The 15,558-nt window shown below is 41.5% G+C and overlaps 1 protein-coding gene across 1 annotated transcript in view; it reads left to right on the top strand.

Annotated features, from left to right (window-relative positions):
- Positions 1 to 15,558, top strand: part of Zswim6 (zinc finger SWIM-type containing 6) — a 67,255-nt gene that overhangs the window by 3,297 nt on the left and 48,400 nt on the right. Inside the window, exon 2 of the mRNA XM_004623064.1 lies at positions 14,066 to 14,214. Coding sequence (XP_004623121.1) covers positions 14,066 to 14,214 — 149 coding nt within the window. The remainder of the gene's footprint in view (positions 1 to 14,065; positions 14,215 to 15,558) is intronic.

Here is a 15,558-nt window from a genome sequence, read left to right as displayed (position 1 = left end):
CGCCCCCTCTCCCCTCCTCCCGTCCTTCTTCCCCTCACCTTTTCTTATTTGTTTTTATTTTTACACACAGGGTCTTGTTACGTAGTTTAGGGCATCCTTAAACTCATTAATGTAGTCTAAGCTGCCCTCATACTCATGGAGATCCCCCTGCCTCAGCCTCCTGTGTGCTGGGATTACAGGTGTGCCACCACACCCAGCTTTTATTTGGGGGAAAGAAAGCTCCTGTCTGAGAGAGGGACAGGAGGGGGGCCCAAGTGGGTTGGCCTCCCAGCCTTTATTTGGAATAGATGTTCAGTGAACATTCTTTTACAAGTCCCCTGTTCCAGTGAGGTGCATAGTTTTCATGTCCGAGAAAAGCCCGTGCAGTCAGCATCCACGTGGTCCTGTTTCTCTCAGTGCCCCCCCGTGGAGGCTTAGCTTCATTCAGGTAGCCATCAGGAGGGGTAAAGCCTAGAGCCTGCCAGTGGTAAGTGGTGCAGGCGGCAGTGAGCACAAGCATGTTCGGCCCAGCAGAAGCACGAGTACTGAGGGCTGTTCAAGCTGGCTTCTGTAGAGTGCTGCCATGTGCCTTAAGCCTTGCTGCTTTGTGAAAATTCAGACCAGCTCACAGTCAATCACAGAACTTTCTCAGGGCCTGTTTGTGTCTTATTAAATTGCCTAGCAAGGGGGCCGGGGAGATGCAGCTCAGTAGAATAAGCGCCTGCCTGGCAAGCGCAGGGTCCTGAGCTCAGTCCCCAGTGCTGCAAAACCTAAATAAATGAACCGCTTAGCACAAGGTAAGGATACACATCTCTTCAGACTTTCACTCACATTCTCTTTTTTGATTTTTCATTAGTTTAAGTAATGTCTTAAGCCTTAATAATATCTTAACTCTTTGTGTTCCAAGTTTTAATTTTTAACCAAAAGTACAAGGCAGTGATTAGATGTTTGTGTCTTTCCTTGCTGTTTGGGAGGATAGCAGCCCCCACAGTTGCTCATCTAGAGATGTGTAGGCCCATTCCCATGATGAACTAGTGGCGCTAGTGAAACGGGATGAGCTAAGGCTGCTGTGAGAATGTATTCCCACGACATTGTTTCTTTCAGTTTTCTAAAAATGGAAGTAAACATGTCTAGGGGAATATGAAGGACACAAGCAGGTTAGCTTTAGCCCCAGCGAGATTTTCAAATAATTTTTTTGTATGAGGACAGCTTCATGAGAGTGTGGTGAACTTGAGCGGCTTTTGGGACGAGCTCGCTCCACATGGCCCGTCAGGTTCGCCGCAGCCTGGGCACGGGCCAGGACCACCTTCCCGCCCTCCATTCTGGTGTGACAAGGGCCAAAGGAGAGGAGAGCTAAGACGCAGGCCGCGACCTACAGAGATGGGAGACCTGCTCCCTGAAGGGTCCGATTTAGCTGTTAGACCAGCGCCTTCCCAGGGGAGGGCGCCCAGCGAATTTTGCAGGTGTGTGACACCATGGCCCCGGGTGCCTGCAGACGTCCACCCCTAAGAGCAGTCTCTTTTTGTTAAATCTCTTTATCAAATGGTTTTATGGGTGCATTTTTCCTCTAAGAAAAATAGCTTGAATGTGTATATATTGGGAAGATTCAAATTTTTCTTTCAGGAAAAATAGCACTTTTATTTCGCTAGGTAAGTAGAGTTAAGATAGGATTTAGACTCGGTTGTTTGAGTTGTTTTTATGAAGACAACACTTTGCTTATCCAAATCATTTTTAAAAGAAAGGCATACTACCATTTATAAGTAAATAGAAGATATGTTAATAATGGTGTGTTTTTTTCTTTGTGAACTTACCCTGATTCTTAACATTTTTTCCTTGTTGTTGTAAAATATTTTTGACGACCCTTGCTATGAAGAATTGAAAATTTCTCATTAGTTTTGGGCCCAATCATAAACTGGGTTTATGATTTAGAAATTATAAAAATGTGTCATTGTTGTAGTTCGTATGTAGTAATTTCCGCACAGATGCAGTTTCTGTGAAGGTAATTGGAATATTGCCTTAGTCATCATAATAGTTCAGTCCTTGTCAATAGACCTTTTTATGTTTTGTCATGTTTTCATAAAATTCCCACATACTTTTAATTATATTGTAAAATTAACCACTGTATGCTAAATGTGGCTGTAAGTTAGTTAATGGCCCACCAAGGAAATTGCCAGTTGTAGTTCAGTATTTTTTGTGCAAAATTGTTTGCTGTTGCCTTTATAGTCAAGTAAAATCTTCTAACTTCTCCATTCTTAAAGCAGCAGTTGATTCATTCAATACAGCAACCATTGTTGAATTCCTATTACTTTCTATTATGAAATCCTGTATAATTTCTAATGCCTTTTTTAGTATTCTTTAAAAGTAAAAAAATTTTAAAAAGTTGAATTGGTTGCTAAATACTTTAGTTAGGGGTTCACTGATTTCTAAGTACTAACTTCACTTACTTATTTCAATTCAGACTTTTCTGGGTGTTTATAATTTCAATTACAGGAGATACATTATAGATTGCTAAATTGTGTTATAGGGCCAGATTATTACACTTCAAGTGTGAAAACACAGCAGCCATTGTTTTTTGATACATATTAGACCTGTGAGACCTTGGGTGGGAGTCACTTTTTCTTATATTTAAAATGTTCACAATCCTTTGTAACACTGTTGGAAATTTTTAAAAATTATACAGTATAGACGTGTACAGCAGTGATCAGTAGCCAAGCTGACTTCACTGGTGTGTGCATCCCACAGTTGAGAAGAGAGCAGAAGCCATTTAAGGAGTAGGTGGTTAAAACTAGAGTTGGAGGTCAGCTTCTTTCCCTAGACTTCTGGAACACACTTTGTCCTCTTGTCACTTTGCTTTTGCTACCTCTCCATGGGCTAGCTTGTATTAGGCGGAGTATACCAAAGGGATAGACTCAGAGGAAACTGTGGTATTAAGCTTGATTTGGAACAGAGGAAAAAGGAGTTCATTCCAGTGACCCCTTTCAGAGCCTGAGCCAATTCTAAAGATAGGCCAGACACATCTCTTAACCCAAAGATCCCATCTCAGCTAGGGATAGAGGACAGCTTTTCATATATCAAATGAGGGTTGATGTGTGCCTGCTAAGACCTCTTCCAGATCTGACTTCCTGTCTTCATTGGTAGAACATCTCTGGAGACAGAAGAGGAACCTGGCTCTATGCCACAAAAGCACACCTTTGTGTGTTGTTCTCCTATTTCATCTGGACCAACATTCTTACAGACCCAAGCGTATGCATCCCTTGTGCCTGCCCCCTAGATGCTCTGTGTCCCAGTCACCTGTCTGTCTTTCTGCTCAGGCCCTCCCAGATACTAGCAAACAAACAAGCAGATCTATTCAGTGGTCCTGTCGTAGCATAGCTCCCGGTTTTTATTTGTGGGCTCCTTTGGGGAAGCTCCCATGACCCGTGTTATGGTAGCTTTCCTAAGCACAATACTTACGATGCAATAAGCATTTGTACTTGTTGAACACAAGGTAATACTAGTTTCTTTTACTGTCTTGTTCTTAGTGGCAACGTGGAGGTTTATTCTTTAAAGACATAGCCACACACACGTTCTAGGTCTCCCAGTGAGTGACAGTTGGCGTTGTGCGATGCAGGCCTCATGTCACCTCTCTCCATCAGTTCCCAGTGGATAGGCATGTTCATGGTAATTGAGCTTGCATTAGCAACCAGTTTTCCAAGTATCCTGGGGAGATAATTTGATTATTACTAGAATATCCTTTTTATTGTAGAGCGTTCTGATGTGACAGTTGGTGAAACAAAGATGTGATCTGCCAGTGGTCAATGTAATTAGCAAATATATTCTGTAGGAGAGAATTAATGTTGTTCTGTGTTAGCTGCAAGTACAGTAATACGAGATTTAAAGGAAAATGGAAAGAAAAAGAATTTATATTGGAAAAATTGATAGTAGGATAGAAGTATAAAAATAAAAACCAAGGAAGTCCTCCTTGGCTCTCCGTGCTCCACAGCTCCCTGCTTCCACAGTGCTCTTATTTGATTTGAGACATTTTGTTTTCCACATATACAAATACACAGACATGCGAACACATGTGTAATTTTTAAGTGAGTGCAATTCAAAAAGCCGTTCACAGTTGCAGTTTGCTTTTTTTCCCTCTAAATGTATCTGCATATAGTTTAGTCAAAGAGATCTATTGCTGTTTTGGGCCATCCTGGGGATTGAACTCGGGACCTTGCACTTGCCAGGCAGGTGTTTATGCCACTGATCTATATCCTCAGCCCGAGTCCTAACCCAGGCCCGGTGAGTGTGTGGGAGAGCTTCCGGCTACCCTGTGCCGGTGGGACCTACTGGTACCAGCCCGGGCACAATGTGGGTGAGACTCTCTTCCACCCCCTTGGGACACCCCCCACCACTCCGCAGCACCTCCCCACCACAGCTGCCAAATAGGAATTTCTGTCGTGTGCCGGGAACCCCCAGATCCAGTCCTAGCCCAGGCCCAGTGAGTGTGTGGGAGAGCTGCCCCTCCCCCCTACTCCACCTTGTCCCCTCCAGACTCAGCTCAGGCCTGCATACAGGCCTGGAGTGAAACCCTGGAGCTGTAATCCCTGAAGAGAGTGTAGGGGACAGAACCACCCAGCTAGTCCTGGAGCAGAACATCTTGCCAGAGGGGCACAACAAGTTCACCCCTGAGGGCAGCAGCAGGAAGGAGCTGAGCACAGCAGCTAGACCCAAGCCAGGCACAACTGGATAAGTCCAAATTTTGTAGATTTGCACCTGAACTTCAGTAGGTGCTAAGGTTATAACTGCCCCAAAGATCTACAACAAAGGTCAGAAGACAGTGCTACACAAAATGACAACGAGAAGGAGCAAAATGCAATCTCAGAACCCAAGCCCACCCATAATAAGTGCAGAAGACACTAACACAGAACAAATTGGGAGTCACACAGCTGAAATCAGTGAGTCAACTGCTTCTGAAATAAAGAAACAGCTGCAGAAAGGTATACAGGAACTCAGATTGGAAATGAAAAAAGGAATCTCTGAATTAATAACATCTGCAGTAAAGAATCAAATGCAGAAACATATGGAAGAAACCCAATGCCCACCCAGAACAAGTGCAGAGGACACTAGCTCAGTTCAAATGTATAAATTAATAGCGTCGGTAGTAAATATAACCTCCGCCCCTCTTTACTGTTTTGAATGTTGTGCAGTATTCCATAGCATGGACTTTTGTAACCACTAAGCTGCTGAATAACCTGGAGGAATTTATTTTGTTTTTGTTCCTTACTCCTTGCAGTGCGGTTGTGTCTTTCTACCCTTGTGTAGGAATTTGTGTAAATTTTATGAATAATCTTAGTAGCAGGAATGCTAGAAAAATAGTATGTACATTTTGGATTTTATAGTTACTGCCAAAATTTCCCTCTAGAAATGAGGGAAATTAAGTTATAATTAAAGCCTGATATATTTTTATAATGATTTCAGTATACTTGGTAAAAAGATGATCTATAGCTAGTATATTCCCTTCACGTGAAGTTTTTATATTTTTCTTTAGCCAGAGAAGTCTTAAAACTTAGGCTCTTAATTTGGAGGCATCGCCCATCTCCAGCCCATGAGGAATTTGCTAGGCTACTGCAGAATCAGCTGAGTGGGTCTTCAGTGCAGTGTTCTTCATTCTGTCTTCACTGGCAGGCCTTGCCTACTCTCATGCCCTGTGGTTGTCGCTGCCAAGCCCATCTCAGCCCTCACCGTTTGTGAAGGCTTGCTTGCCAAGGCTTGCGCCCAGTTTCCACATCCACCCCTCTCTCCTTGAAGCAGTTTGGGTGTCTGCACATTGGTGTGATGAGCTTGTGATTCCTAGCTTGGATCAGAGTTGTGGGCCCTTTGCCCTCAAGCTGCCTTACTGGGGCAGGTAGCTCAGTCTCTCGAGCCTTCCGTGTTCCTGTCTGTACAGTGGACGATAAGGAGTGCCCACTTTGCAGGATTGCGAGTGCTGGCGGGTGGGGGCTGGTGAGCTGCTGCTGCCAGTGCCGTCGCTGTGTGGCAGTGGACATGCATCTTCAAGGGCAGCGTAAACACAGCAGTTGAGGAAAACAGTTCTGATCCAGGTGGTTGTTATTTTTTAAAGCATTTTGAGCACCCTATTCTTAAAGCTTGCAAATACAGTTTGAAGGCAGGTTTCTAAAAATAAGGCTCCCTGAGGACTTCACATTTAAGTATTTATATTTGCTTTCTTTGGAGACAGGTCTCGCTGTGTAGTACAGGTTGGCCTCGAGGTCACTGTGTAACCCAGGCTGGCCTTAAATTCACAGTGACCCTCCTGCCCCTGCCCCTGCCCCTGAGTGCTGGGGCTGCAGGCATGCACACCACGCCTGGCAACGCTTCCTATCTGTACACCAAGGAGTTGCTAAGACATTTATTAAAGAAGTACTGGAAAAACTTGGCATGTGCTCACTCGGTGGCTTTTTGTTTGTTTGCATGTATTGAAATGAACATTTTTATTCTACTTGGTTATTGAATTATATTGATTTTTATTGAGCATAATTATATTCTGCAATTTTTAATGAGTTTTGGAGAATGTACACTTTATTACATTTTTATCCATATAAAATGCATGGTTATTTCCGTACATGAATAAGTATACTGCTGAACTCCTGGAGTCAATTAAATGATAACATGATATGGATAATAAAGGCAGAAGAGAGAAAAAAAAAATAGCAGAGGGGCTCTCGGCTCTGACAGGCCCATTTGAGGGCCCTGCGGTGTGTGCTGAGAGCAGCGTGACCTGTTCTCCTCCTCAGCCTTCAGCTGAAAGGAAGACGGTTTGGGAGAGCCGCACTGCACGATCTCTTCTTCCCAAGAGAGCGCTGCACTTGACATGGCAGGAGCAGCGCGTGGACTGCCCATGGAGCATAGAGCGAAGGCCATGGGTCTTCCAACTACAGCAAAATTGTAAATTGAAATGAAGGTGGGCCAGTGGGCTAGCTCAGCGGACTAAGCGCCTGCATAGGCAAGCGCAGGGACTGGGCTTCGATCCCCGGCAGCACATGCTGCTCCAGCCCCACCCCGGGGGCATGCTGAGCCAGCCACCAAGACCAGGCGTGGTGGCACATACCTGTAATCCCAGTGCTGGGGAGGCTGAAAACAGGAGGATCACTCCAATTCTGAGCTGCATAGTGAGACCCTGTACCAAACACATTTAAAAAAAAAAAAAAGAAAGAAAGAAAGAAAAGAAAAAGAAAACAAAATTGAAAGGAAGGTCTTTCCTAGCCACTTACTTGAAATGAGATTTAAACTCAAGATAAAATTTAAATCTTTTCTAAAGGCTGTGTTTATTCAGTGCAATATTAGTTTTTAGTGGTCTCCTAGGTTTTTTTCCCCTCTCAGCTCTAAAGAAAGGCTTAATTGGGTCTGAGTCACTGGAGTTTGCTGTCTTGCCTCCCCCCCCCCCCCCCGCAGTGCCAATGGTTGATGTCAGGATTTTGCCTTAAGCTTGTAAGACGGGGATGCCAGTGCCTATGTAAGCCTCAGACTTAACTGGTTTCAAGTGTTAAGAGCGGGCACTAAAACCGTGGGTGACAGCATTCTTCTGTTGGCCTGGCAAAAGAGACTAAATGACACCTGCAACGTAGACATCTGTGTTCTTCCTAAATAGACCACATTTGACAATTTCAACAGAAGGAGCACTGTTAATACGTAGTTAAAAGCATTGTTTGGCCTGTAGTGTTACTGGAAGCAGTTAGATCACCAAATAACAATATGAAGTATATAAGACACACAGTTTCACTTGTCCACATCTTGAGTTTGTTCTCTAGGTGAGTAAGAGGAGAGGAAGTACCCGCCTCCATGTTAGAACCCCCAAACTATTGATGACTTGGTGTGCCAAATACAGCCCAGGCCCACTGTGAATATATCTTCACAGCTCTCAATGTTCAAAATACCTGCATTGCCTGACACTTAGCAGTGCCTGTGCCCATGGCATGAGGTGGCTTTCTCATTGAGTACATCTTAAGGGTGTCACAGTATATGGAAATACACTGGAGAGGCCGTGTATGGAATACTGCTCAGTACTTTTCAATAAGCTCCGAACTCTGCATACTTTTCAGTAAGCTCCAGAATGTGACACCACACTTCACATTCTCTCTGGACGAAGCCCCTTCTCTCCCCTTCTCCTACTTTAATTCCCAGCGGAGACCCCAGTTCAGTAGGTCTGAGGCAGAGCCTCAGGACGTGTGGCATGCTTTTGAGTCTGCAAATTGCAGAGATAAGGGAGCTTTGGTGTTGGGATAAATCAGAACTAAGAATCAAGTCTCATGGAGACAGGGAAGCCCAAGACCTAGTGGCTCTTCATGTGCGTGAGTATTCACCTGTGCCCTCCTCCTGTGGCGGTGGGAGGAGGAGGTTAAGCCAGACTACCCGTCTGGGAATGGGAATGATTCGCAGTTAAACTGCTTTGCTTTTTCCCCCACCAGATAATTTCACTTTCCCTGAAGGCTTGAAACTGAAGAATTAAGCTTCAGTAATAAAATACCCACAAAGCGTAATTATGCAGCTGTAAATATTAAAGCATTTATAGTTATACATATAAATAAGGGTAAAAACATGATAGGTTTCAAAAACATTTTAATGGGCCATTTAATTTATAGACATAGAAATTCTGATTCCTCCTTGGCGGAGGGATGGGTATCTAATGACACATGTATAAATACATTACTTATGTTTCTCTTCCCATCTGTTCCCTTCTCAAATGCTGATAGTTTGTCTTTGAAGTCATCAACAGGCAGAAGTACATTTTGCACATTTTACATTTTATATGAGACTTAGACAACACTCAAATGCATGTGATCAAGACATAATAAATAGGGTTTCAATAGTTAAAGCTAAGCTTTAAAGTGTAATACATGAATTACACTTGGAGTAGGACTGTTAGTATATACACTTTAAGTTTTATTTATTCACTAGTTACTTTTGTTTGCATTCTTATAGTTTGAGAAGTATTCTACATTGCCTGGGCAGAGTTCTAATTTTCACTTTCTGGTTAATTTTTTCTTAATCTCTGCATTTGTAAAACTTTAGTTTTTATTCATTTATTTATTTTTGTATTTTAGGGAAGGGTCTACAGGGTGTTCAGGGTCTCACTACTAGAATGGACTTGTAGTGCTCTGCCTGTTTACAGCCTCCCAAGAGCTGGGATCACAGGCCCGCACCACCGTGCCCAGTCTGAGTTGCTATATCAGTGCGCCCCAGGGGAGGCACAGCATGGCAGGCCTGGGCTTGAACCCCTGGCCCCTGCACCTGCTTGCAGGTGCTTTAATCCACTGAGCTATTAGGCTAGTCCTTGTACAACTTTAAAGTTGAAGAACTTCAGTAATTGGCTCAAGGACGCAGGATTTTCTCAACTGTGCCCAGTTCGTGAAATCTCTGAATTGTAGTGTAGATGTAGAACCCTGAACATCCTTTTAACTTGTGTGTAAACTTTTATAGACTGTTTGTAGTGAAATTTTATTCATGGGTCATTTTCTAGTGTCTTTCCTCTCCCTCCAATACTTTCAAGAAGTTAGCTTACCAAAAATAAAAGCTGAAATCAGAAGCAAGTGTCTTAAAAACTTGAGAGCACCTAACTTATACATTTATTCATTTGCTATTAGATATATCTCTCTTTTGGGTAAGAAACAGAATCCGTGTATGTAAATTAAGTAGTCCATTGAAGCAACTTCGCAATCTAACATTTCTTTTTTAAATATAGTATGTTAAAACCTATTTGATTTCAAGGAAAAATGCACTGTGTAATTTAAGTGAAGAGTTATTCCTGGATCCTTCTTATCACATCTTGCTCTTAGCTTGAAAAAATTAAGCATTGAGTCTATCCTGAAGTTTTTGGAGCATATCCGAAGGTAGATCGCTTTGCCAATTCAGATTTCTTCCAGTTTGAATTCAAATACAGCCTAAATACTTGGCTCCTGTTGTGATACGCTGAGCTCCTTCAGCTCTGCCACAGCAGTCAGAAGGCGAAACTCCCAGAACTCCGTTGAGATGGGAGTCCCCACTGAGACGCAGCTAGGGAAGTCACACGCATTGAGGAAAGGAAGCACTGTGAGGACAGAGAGAGGATGCCTTCAACTCGGCTCACCAGAAGGGCAAGTGGGAATGTGGATGGTCCCGAGCTGGCTGAATTTTCCTTTAAAAGAACATATGAGGAATGAGTCACTTCCAAGCACAGCGTTAACAAGATCTTGCGAAAAACGTAAAAGTTTTGACCTTGCAGTTTTGTTTGGAGAGTCTCTTCCTGTGCATTTATGTAAAAAGTAGATAGCTTTTTGTGTGCAGAGGGTATGTGTTCAGGTGTTGCTAGAATTGGGGGTATGTGACACAGGATCCCTGAATCCCTGTGAGGTATGTCTGTAGACCTGATAACGCCACAGCACGTGTCTCTGTAAAGCTTCATGTAAGAAAGAATCACACTAACAAATGTACTCTTCCTTAAATTTATCTTTTGGTTGAGAGTTGACAACCCTTGCCTTGATGACTTCAGGGCTCAGCTTCAACTCCAGTGTCCTCGGAGGTGTTCTTAGGCAGGGTGAACCGGAGGACCGGAGCTGCCAGTGTGGCTGAGGACAAACCCTCACCACTGGGACCCATTTTTCTTTCTGTAGGATGGGAAATATGACCTGTAGGCACCTCTAGACATGTTGTGAGGAGAAAATGAGATGGTGTATGTAAGGATGCTTTACTGTGGTTTTTAACCTTTCTAATAAGAGTCCCGAGTCCTTTTCCTGGAGGAGAAAATACTGACATGCCTTTCTTTCTTTTCCTTGTAAGAATTTCACTGCCCAGTCGGGCTAGATGGTAGGCAGCGGTGATGAATAGGGCAGATAAAATCCTTGCTCTTAAGGAGCTTAAATATCTGCCTAGTTGCCCAGTCCTACGTGGATTAGCTTTTTCCTCCTGACTTCTGGAGCTGTTCTCGTCAGCTTTTCCTGCAGAGGCCACTTGTTCCTGTTGGCCTCCTTGCTCATCTCACGTCCCAGCCTTTAAATTTTGGTCACTTCTCAACTTGACATCCTATCCCTACATTTTCAATGTCTGAAAGACATTTCAGATTTACCACATCTAAAACTGAATTTGATGACCAAAAGCCGCCCCTCCACCCCTGGTCTCCAGCTCAGTGAACCGCCCAGTATTCTGCCTAGTTGTGGAATCCAGAATGGCACGTCTCTATATCCTTTGTAGTTCCCACATCCCGTAGCCAATTCCTCGCCACATCTTTGTGTCCTGCGTTCCTGTCAAATTATCCTTTTTTGTTTTTGCTATCATTTTCAAGTTATCATCTTCCTCCTGTATATAGACTACCAGAATAGCGCCCGAATCTATCATCCACATTTCAGATGAAGGTCACCTTTTTAGATACATAAATAAATTTCACATGGTTCTAAATATCTTAAAATTTGAAAAAATTCAGTGAAAACCCCCCATGTAACTAGGATATGCATTTTATATCCTTCCCAGATGTGTTATGTGTATGTGAAGAGATGCTAATTGTGTTCATAAATTTTTTTTACTTTATTGGGCTAGAGATGTTACTCAATGGCAGAACACTTGCCTATGCATTGCAAAGCCTGTCGTCACCGCCGCCACCACCCCACCACCATCACCACCACTACCACCAATACACCCACAGAAGCCTCATTATTTCTATGGAAGATGTTATATTTTGTGTCTGTTGTCCCCGTGAGTCTTGACTCAATAGTGTATCTTGGTCCACTTACCTTTTTTATTTTTTTTATTTTTTAGGGAAGTCTACAGGGTGTTCAGTGTCTCATTTCTAGATCCGACTCATAGTAATCTGCCTGTTTACAGCCTCTCAAAAGCTGGGATTACAGGTGCACGCTACCACGCCCAGTCTCAATTGCTCTCTCAGCATGTGGGGGTGGGGGGTGGGGGAGTGGGGCAGGTTTTGGGATTGAATCCTAATCCACTGAGCTATTTGGCCAGCCCTCACCTTTCCATTGTAGTACATGCGAATTTCTCCATTTTTATGGCTGCATAATTAATATTTCATGGTAGGAATGTTGAAATTGATGCATATTCAGGCAAACATCTTTTACTGTCTGTTCCAGAATATTCCATTCTTCTACATTAGTTAGCCTTGAATTCCCACTCATTACTCTCAGGAAAAAGAAGCTGAGCTCCTTATGGGGAAGACCCTCTATGAGTCTCACCTACCCTGTTGCTCCAGTATTGGCTCATGGGGCTCCTGAGGTTATCCTCCACTCCTGAGTTACATGAACTTTTATTTTCTCCACATAACATATTTTTCTCCTCGTGTGCAGATCTGTCTCTTCTCTTTCTTGCTTTTCTTAAGCTTCTAACCTGCATACGGCAGCACTCAGCTCAGGACCATTTTTTCTAAGCACACTTACTGCAGCATTCCCAAGCCACCTTGCTTTCTCCTATGGCTTTCCAGACCTCTGACCCATTCCTTTGAGTAATTTTCACTTATTATTATACATTTATATATGATTATTAGATCAATATCTAGCTTAGATCGATATCTAGCTATGGTTATTAGATCAATATCTAGCTTAGAGCAGTGTTTTTCTATAGTGGGTTGCAACCCTTTATAGGTTATGGAATCAGTTTAAAAGATTGTGACAGGCTTTTTTTTCCCATTCTAAAAGTAAGGCAGAATACAGAGCGACAGGCCTCTTCTTTGGTAGTGCGGATATTTCTGTTTCTTCCCGACCAAACTGTTCCTTCAGATTAATAACTCTAACCACATAAGTATACAGACACATAAACATAGTAGGCACGATGGGAAAATGTTTTCTTGTTGTGGTTCTCCGTAAAAAACGTTTGAAAGCCTGTGAATTAAGCTAATTGGGGTTGAGGAGGAATTCTGTGTTTTTGTGTGTACTAGTCTGTCTCCAAGTCTAGCAATGAAGCAAGCTGGTGAGTCGGGCACTCAGTACGTGTGCTCGCTGGCTGAGTGAATGAACGAACGCGCTGCTTCTTCAGGAAAGGAACTTAACTGGCTTCGTCTACTGAGGCCTAGTGGATCCTGCTGCTCAGCAAATAACATTAGTGATGGTTTTCTCGGCCAGTTGAGTTTGGCATTAAAAGATAAAGAAAATTAATACAAAACTACCCCTATAAATGTACTTTTTAAGGGTTGATACGGAGATGAAATGGGGAGGGGTAAAGAGTTTTTAGGTTTGATTTGTTTCTATTTCTCTTTAATCTTGGGCCTTAAAACATCATTTTTTTTCTTAACAAATAATGAAATTTAATTTTTTATCTAAATATCTGGTTTTTTAAAAAAATGTCTAAGGTAGTCTACACACATACGGGTTATTACATAGCTGTTATCTTTTGTGTGTACTTCAGCAATAAAATATTTATGCAGCTTGGCAAGGTGATACTACAACCTGGTTTAGTACAACAGCTGTACTGCCTGTCCCCATGGGGCTTGATTTCCCTTTTTAATCTTTAGTTTTCTGCAACTAAAGACTTAGGTCAGCATGTAATCTTTAGAGCAGCAGATAACAGTGAAGCCTTCGTGAATTAACGTAGTAGAGAGTGAAGAACTCTGCTGAGTTTACTTTTCTTTATTTTTTTTAATGTCTCTGAAAATTTTTTCCAGTATGTCCTACACTGCAGAACTTTATCAACATCCTATATTTGTAGTAAGACTTTTTGTGGCATGTGGATTCTTTTTAAAGAGCCTATAAATTCATCTCTAAAGATAAAAGTCTGATCTTTATTTATTTAATTTATTTATTTAGAACCGGGGATTGAACTCAGGCCCTTGCGCTTGCCAGGGAAGCACTTATTCTACTGAGCCATCTCCCCAGCCAAAAGTCTGATCTTTACAAGTGGAAGTATTTTAGTTCTAGAGTTATCTGCGTTTGGCATAGCAAAAGAATCTGCAAAGTCTTGGAAATAAGAGTGATTTTCCCATTGATTTGCAATCATAAATTTGTGTGTATAATTGAAATTAGATTGTATTTTAAATGTTTAGGTACAAATACAGAATCTTAACGATTTTCAGGTTTGCATCAGCACCCGTTGGGCGCCATGATTTTATCTCACTCACGTGTGACTTTTGTCTTTCCATTTCTAGGTGCTCCTGATCCGACAGCAGGTGCTAGCATAGACGATGAAAACTGCTGGCACTTAGACGAAGAGCAGGTCCAAGAACAGGTTAAACTGTTCCTGTCCCAGGGCGGGTACCATGGATCAGGGAAGCAGCTTAATTTGCTCTTCGCAAAGGTATGATATTTCTTTTTAAATAAATACCCTTAACATGTAGATGTACAAAGAAACTGTTAGAGGTCATTTTCATAAATGATAAAGCCTTTTTTACTAAGGAAAAAGTTGCAGTTGAGCCACTAGTTAGAAACATTTGTATTATAATATGAGCTTTAATTTCTTCAGTGACCCTACCCAAATATATGGGGCATTTTTCTTTTGCTTAGTTCCTAATAGTCAAGTGATGATTGATGATAATTTATACAATTTTGAAAATCTACTTTGAATAGTAAAAACGAAATAAGTGACTTGATATTATTTAACATACCATCTTTCAGATTTTTCTTTTACTAGTTTTCCCAGGTGGAGTATGACTTAAAATACTCTCCTTAAAATATGCATTAAATATTTAGTTTAATAATGTTAGCATCTTTAAGTTAATTTCAAAAGTGTGCATCTTAGAGTCATACAGACATCAAGGCTCTAATCTTACTAAGTGTGTGAATCTTAGCAAATTAAAGTCACCTTCCTCATCTATAAAATTAACTAGTAGCACCCTGCCTCCTAAAGTTGCTTTGATAGTGATGGTAAATGACGATGTGTAGTATTCAGTTTGACCTCTCAGAACTCATGCCTAAGACATAGGTTGTCACACATTCCTGTAAGCAGAATCTGTATCTTGCTTTATGCAGAATTTCTTGTACCATCAGCATTTCTAAATACTGGGTAAAATGCCTTTATAGTAGTAGTAAGACAGTATATTTTTATTAGAGGTAATGCCATCATTATGGATAATATATTAAAAATAGGAGAACAGATAGTTGTGTGCATTGATAGTTTTGTTAAATATTAACTAACATTTATAATGATTAAAAGTTGTACAATTGAGTGTGGTCAAAAAATAGCGTATTTTGAATAAACATTTATCCCATAGGCCCTACGAAGATTTCATAATTTTCCAGGAAATGAATAAAATAGCATTTAACTCTAAAACTACTTCACACATGATTTGATCTTTCTTTAATAATCTGCAGGCACTTCAGATTCGTGTAATTCATCAGAGTCAACAGTCTGAAAATGTATTACACTTAGATTATAGATGTTCTTGAGTTTAATTAATAGAGTTCTAGTTTATATGTGTTACAGTATTACTCATCTCATTACTATTGCTGAGCAATATGTTAGAAATTTCTCAGAAAAATAAGTATCAATTCAAACCCATTCATACACTGATAATATAAAATGTAATATTTATTTAGACATATAAAACATGCGAATATGTTCTAATGTCAATGGCTGGCCAAGTGGAAACAACGTAAAAAGCGTATTATACTGATCTGCCTTTGTTATTTTTCCCCTGTATGT

The sequence above is a fragment of the Octodon degus genome, unplaced genomic scaffold, assembly GCF_000260255.1.
Source record: "Octodon degus isolate 3935 unplaced genomic scaffold, OctDeg1.0 scaffold00001, whole genome shotgun sequence".
NCBI classification, from domain to species: Eukaryota; Metazoa; Chordata; class Mammalia; order Rodentia; family Octodontidae; genus Octodon; species Octodon degus.
Note: the sequence above shows the minus strand (reverse complement) of the source record. Positions and strands in the feature narration are given on the sequence as shown.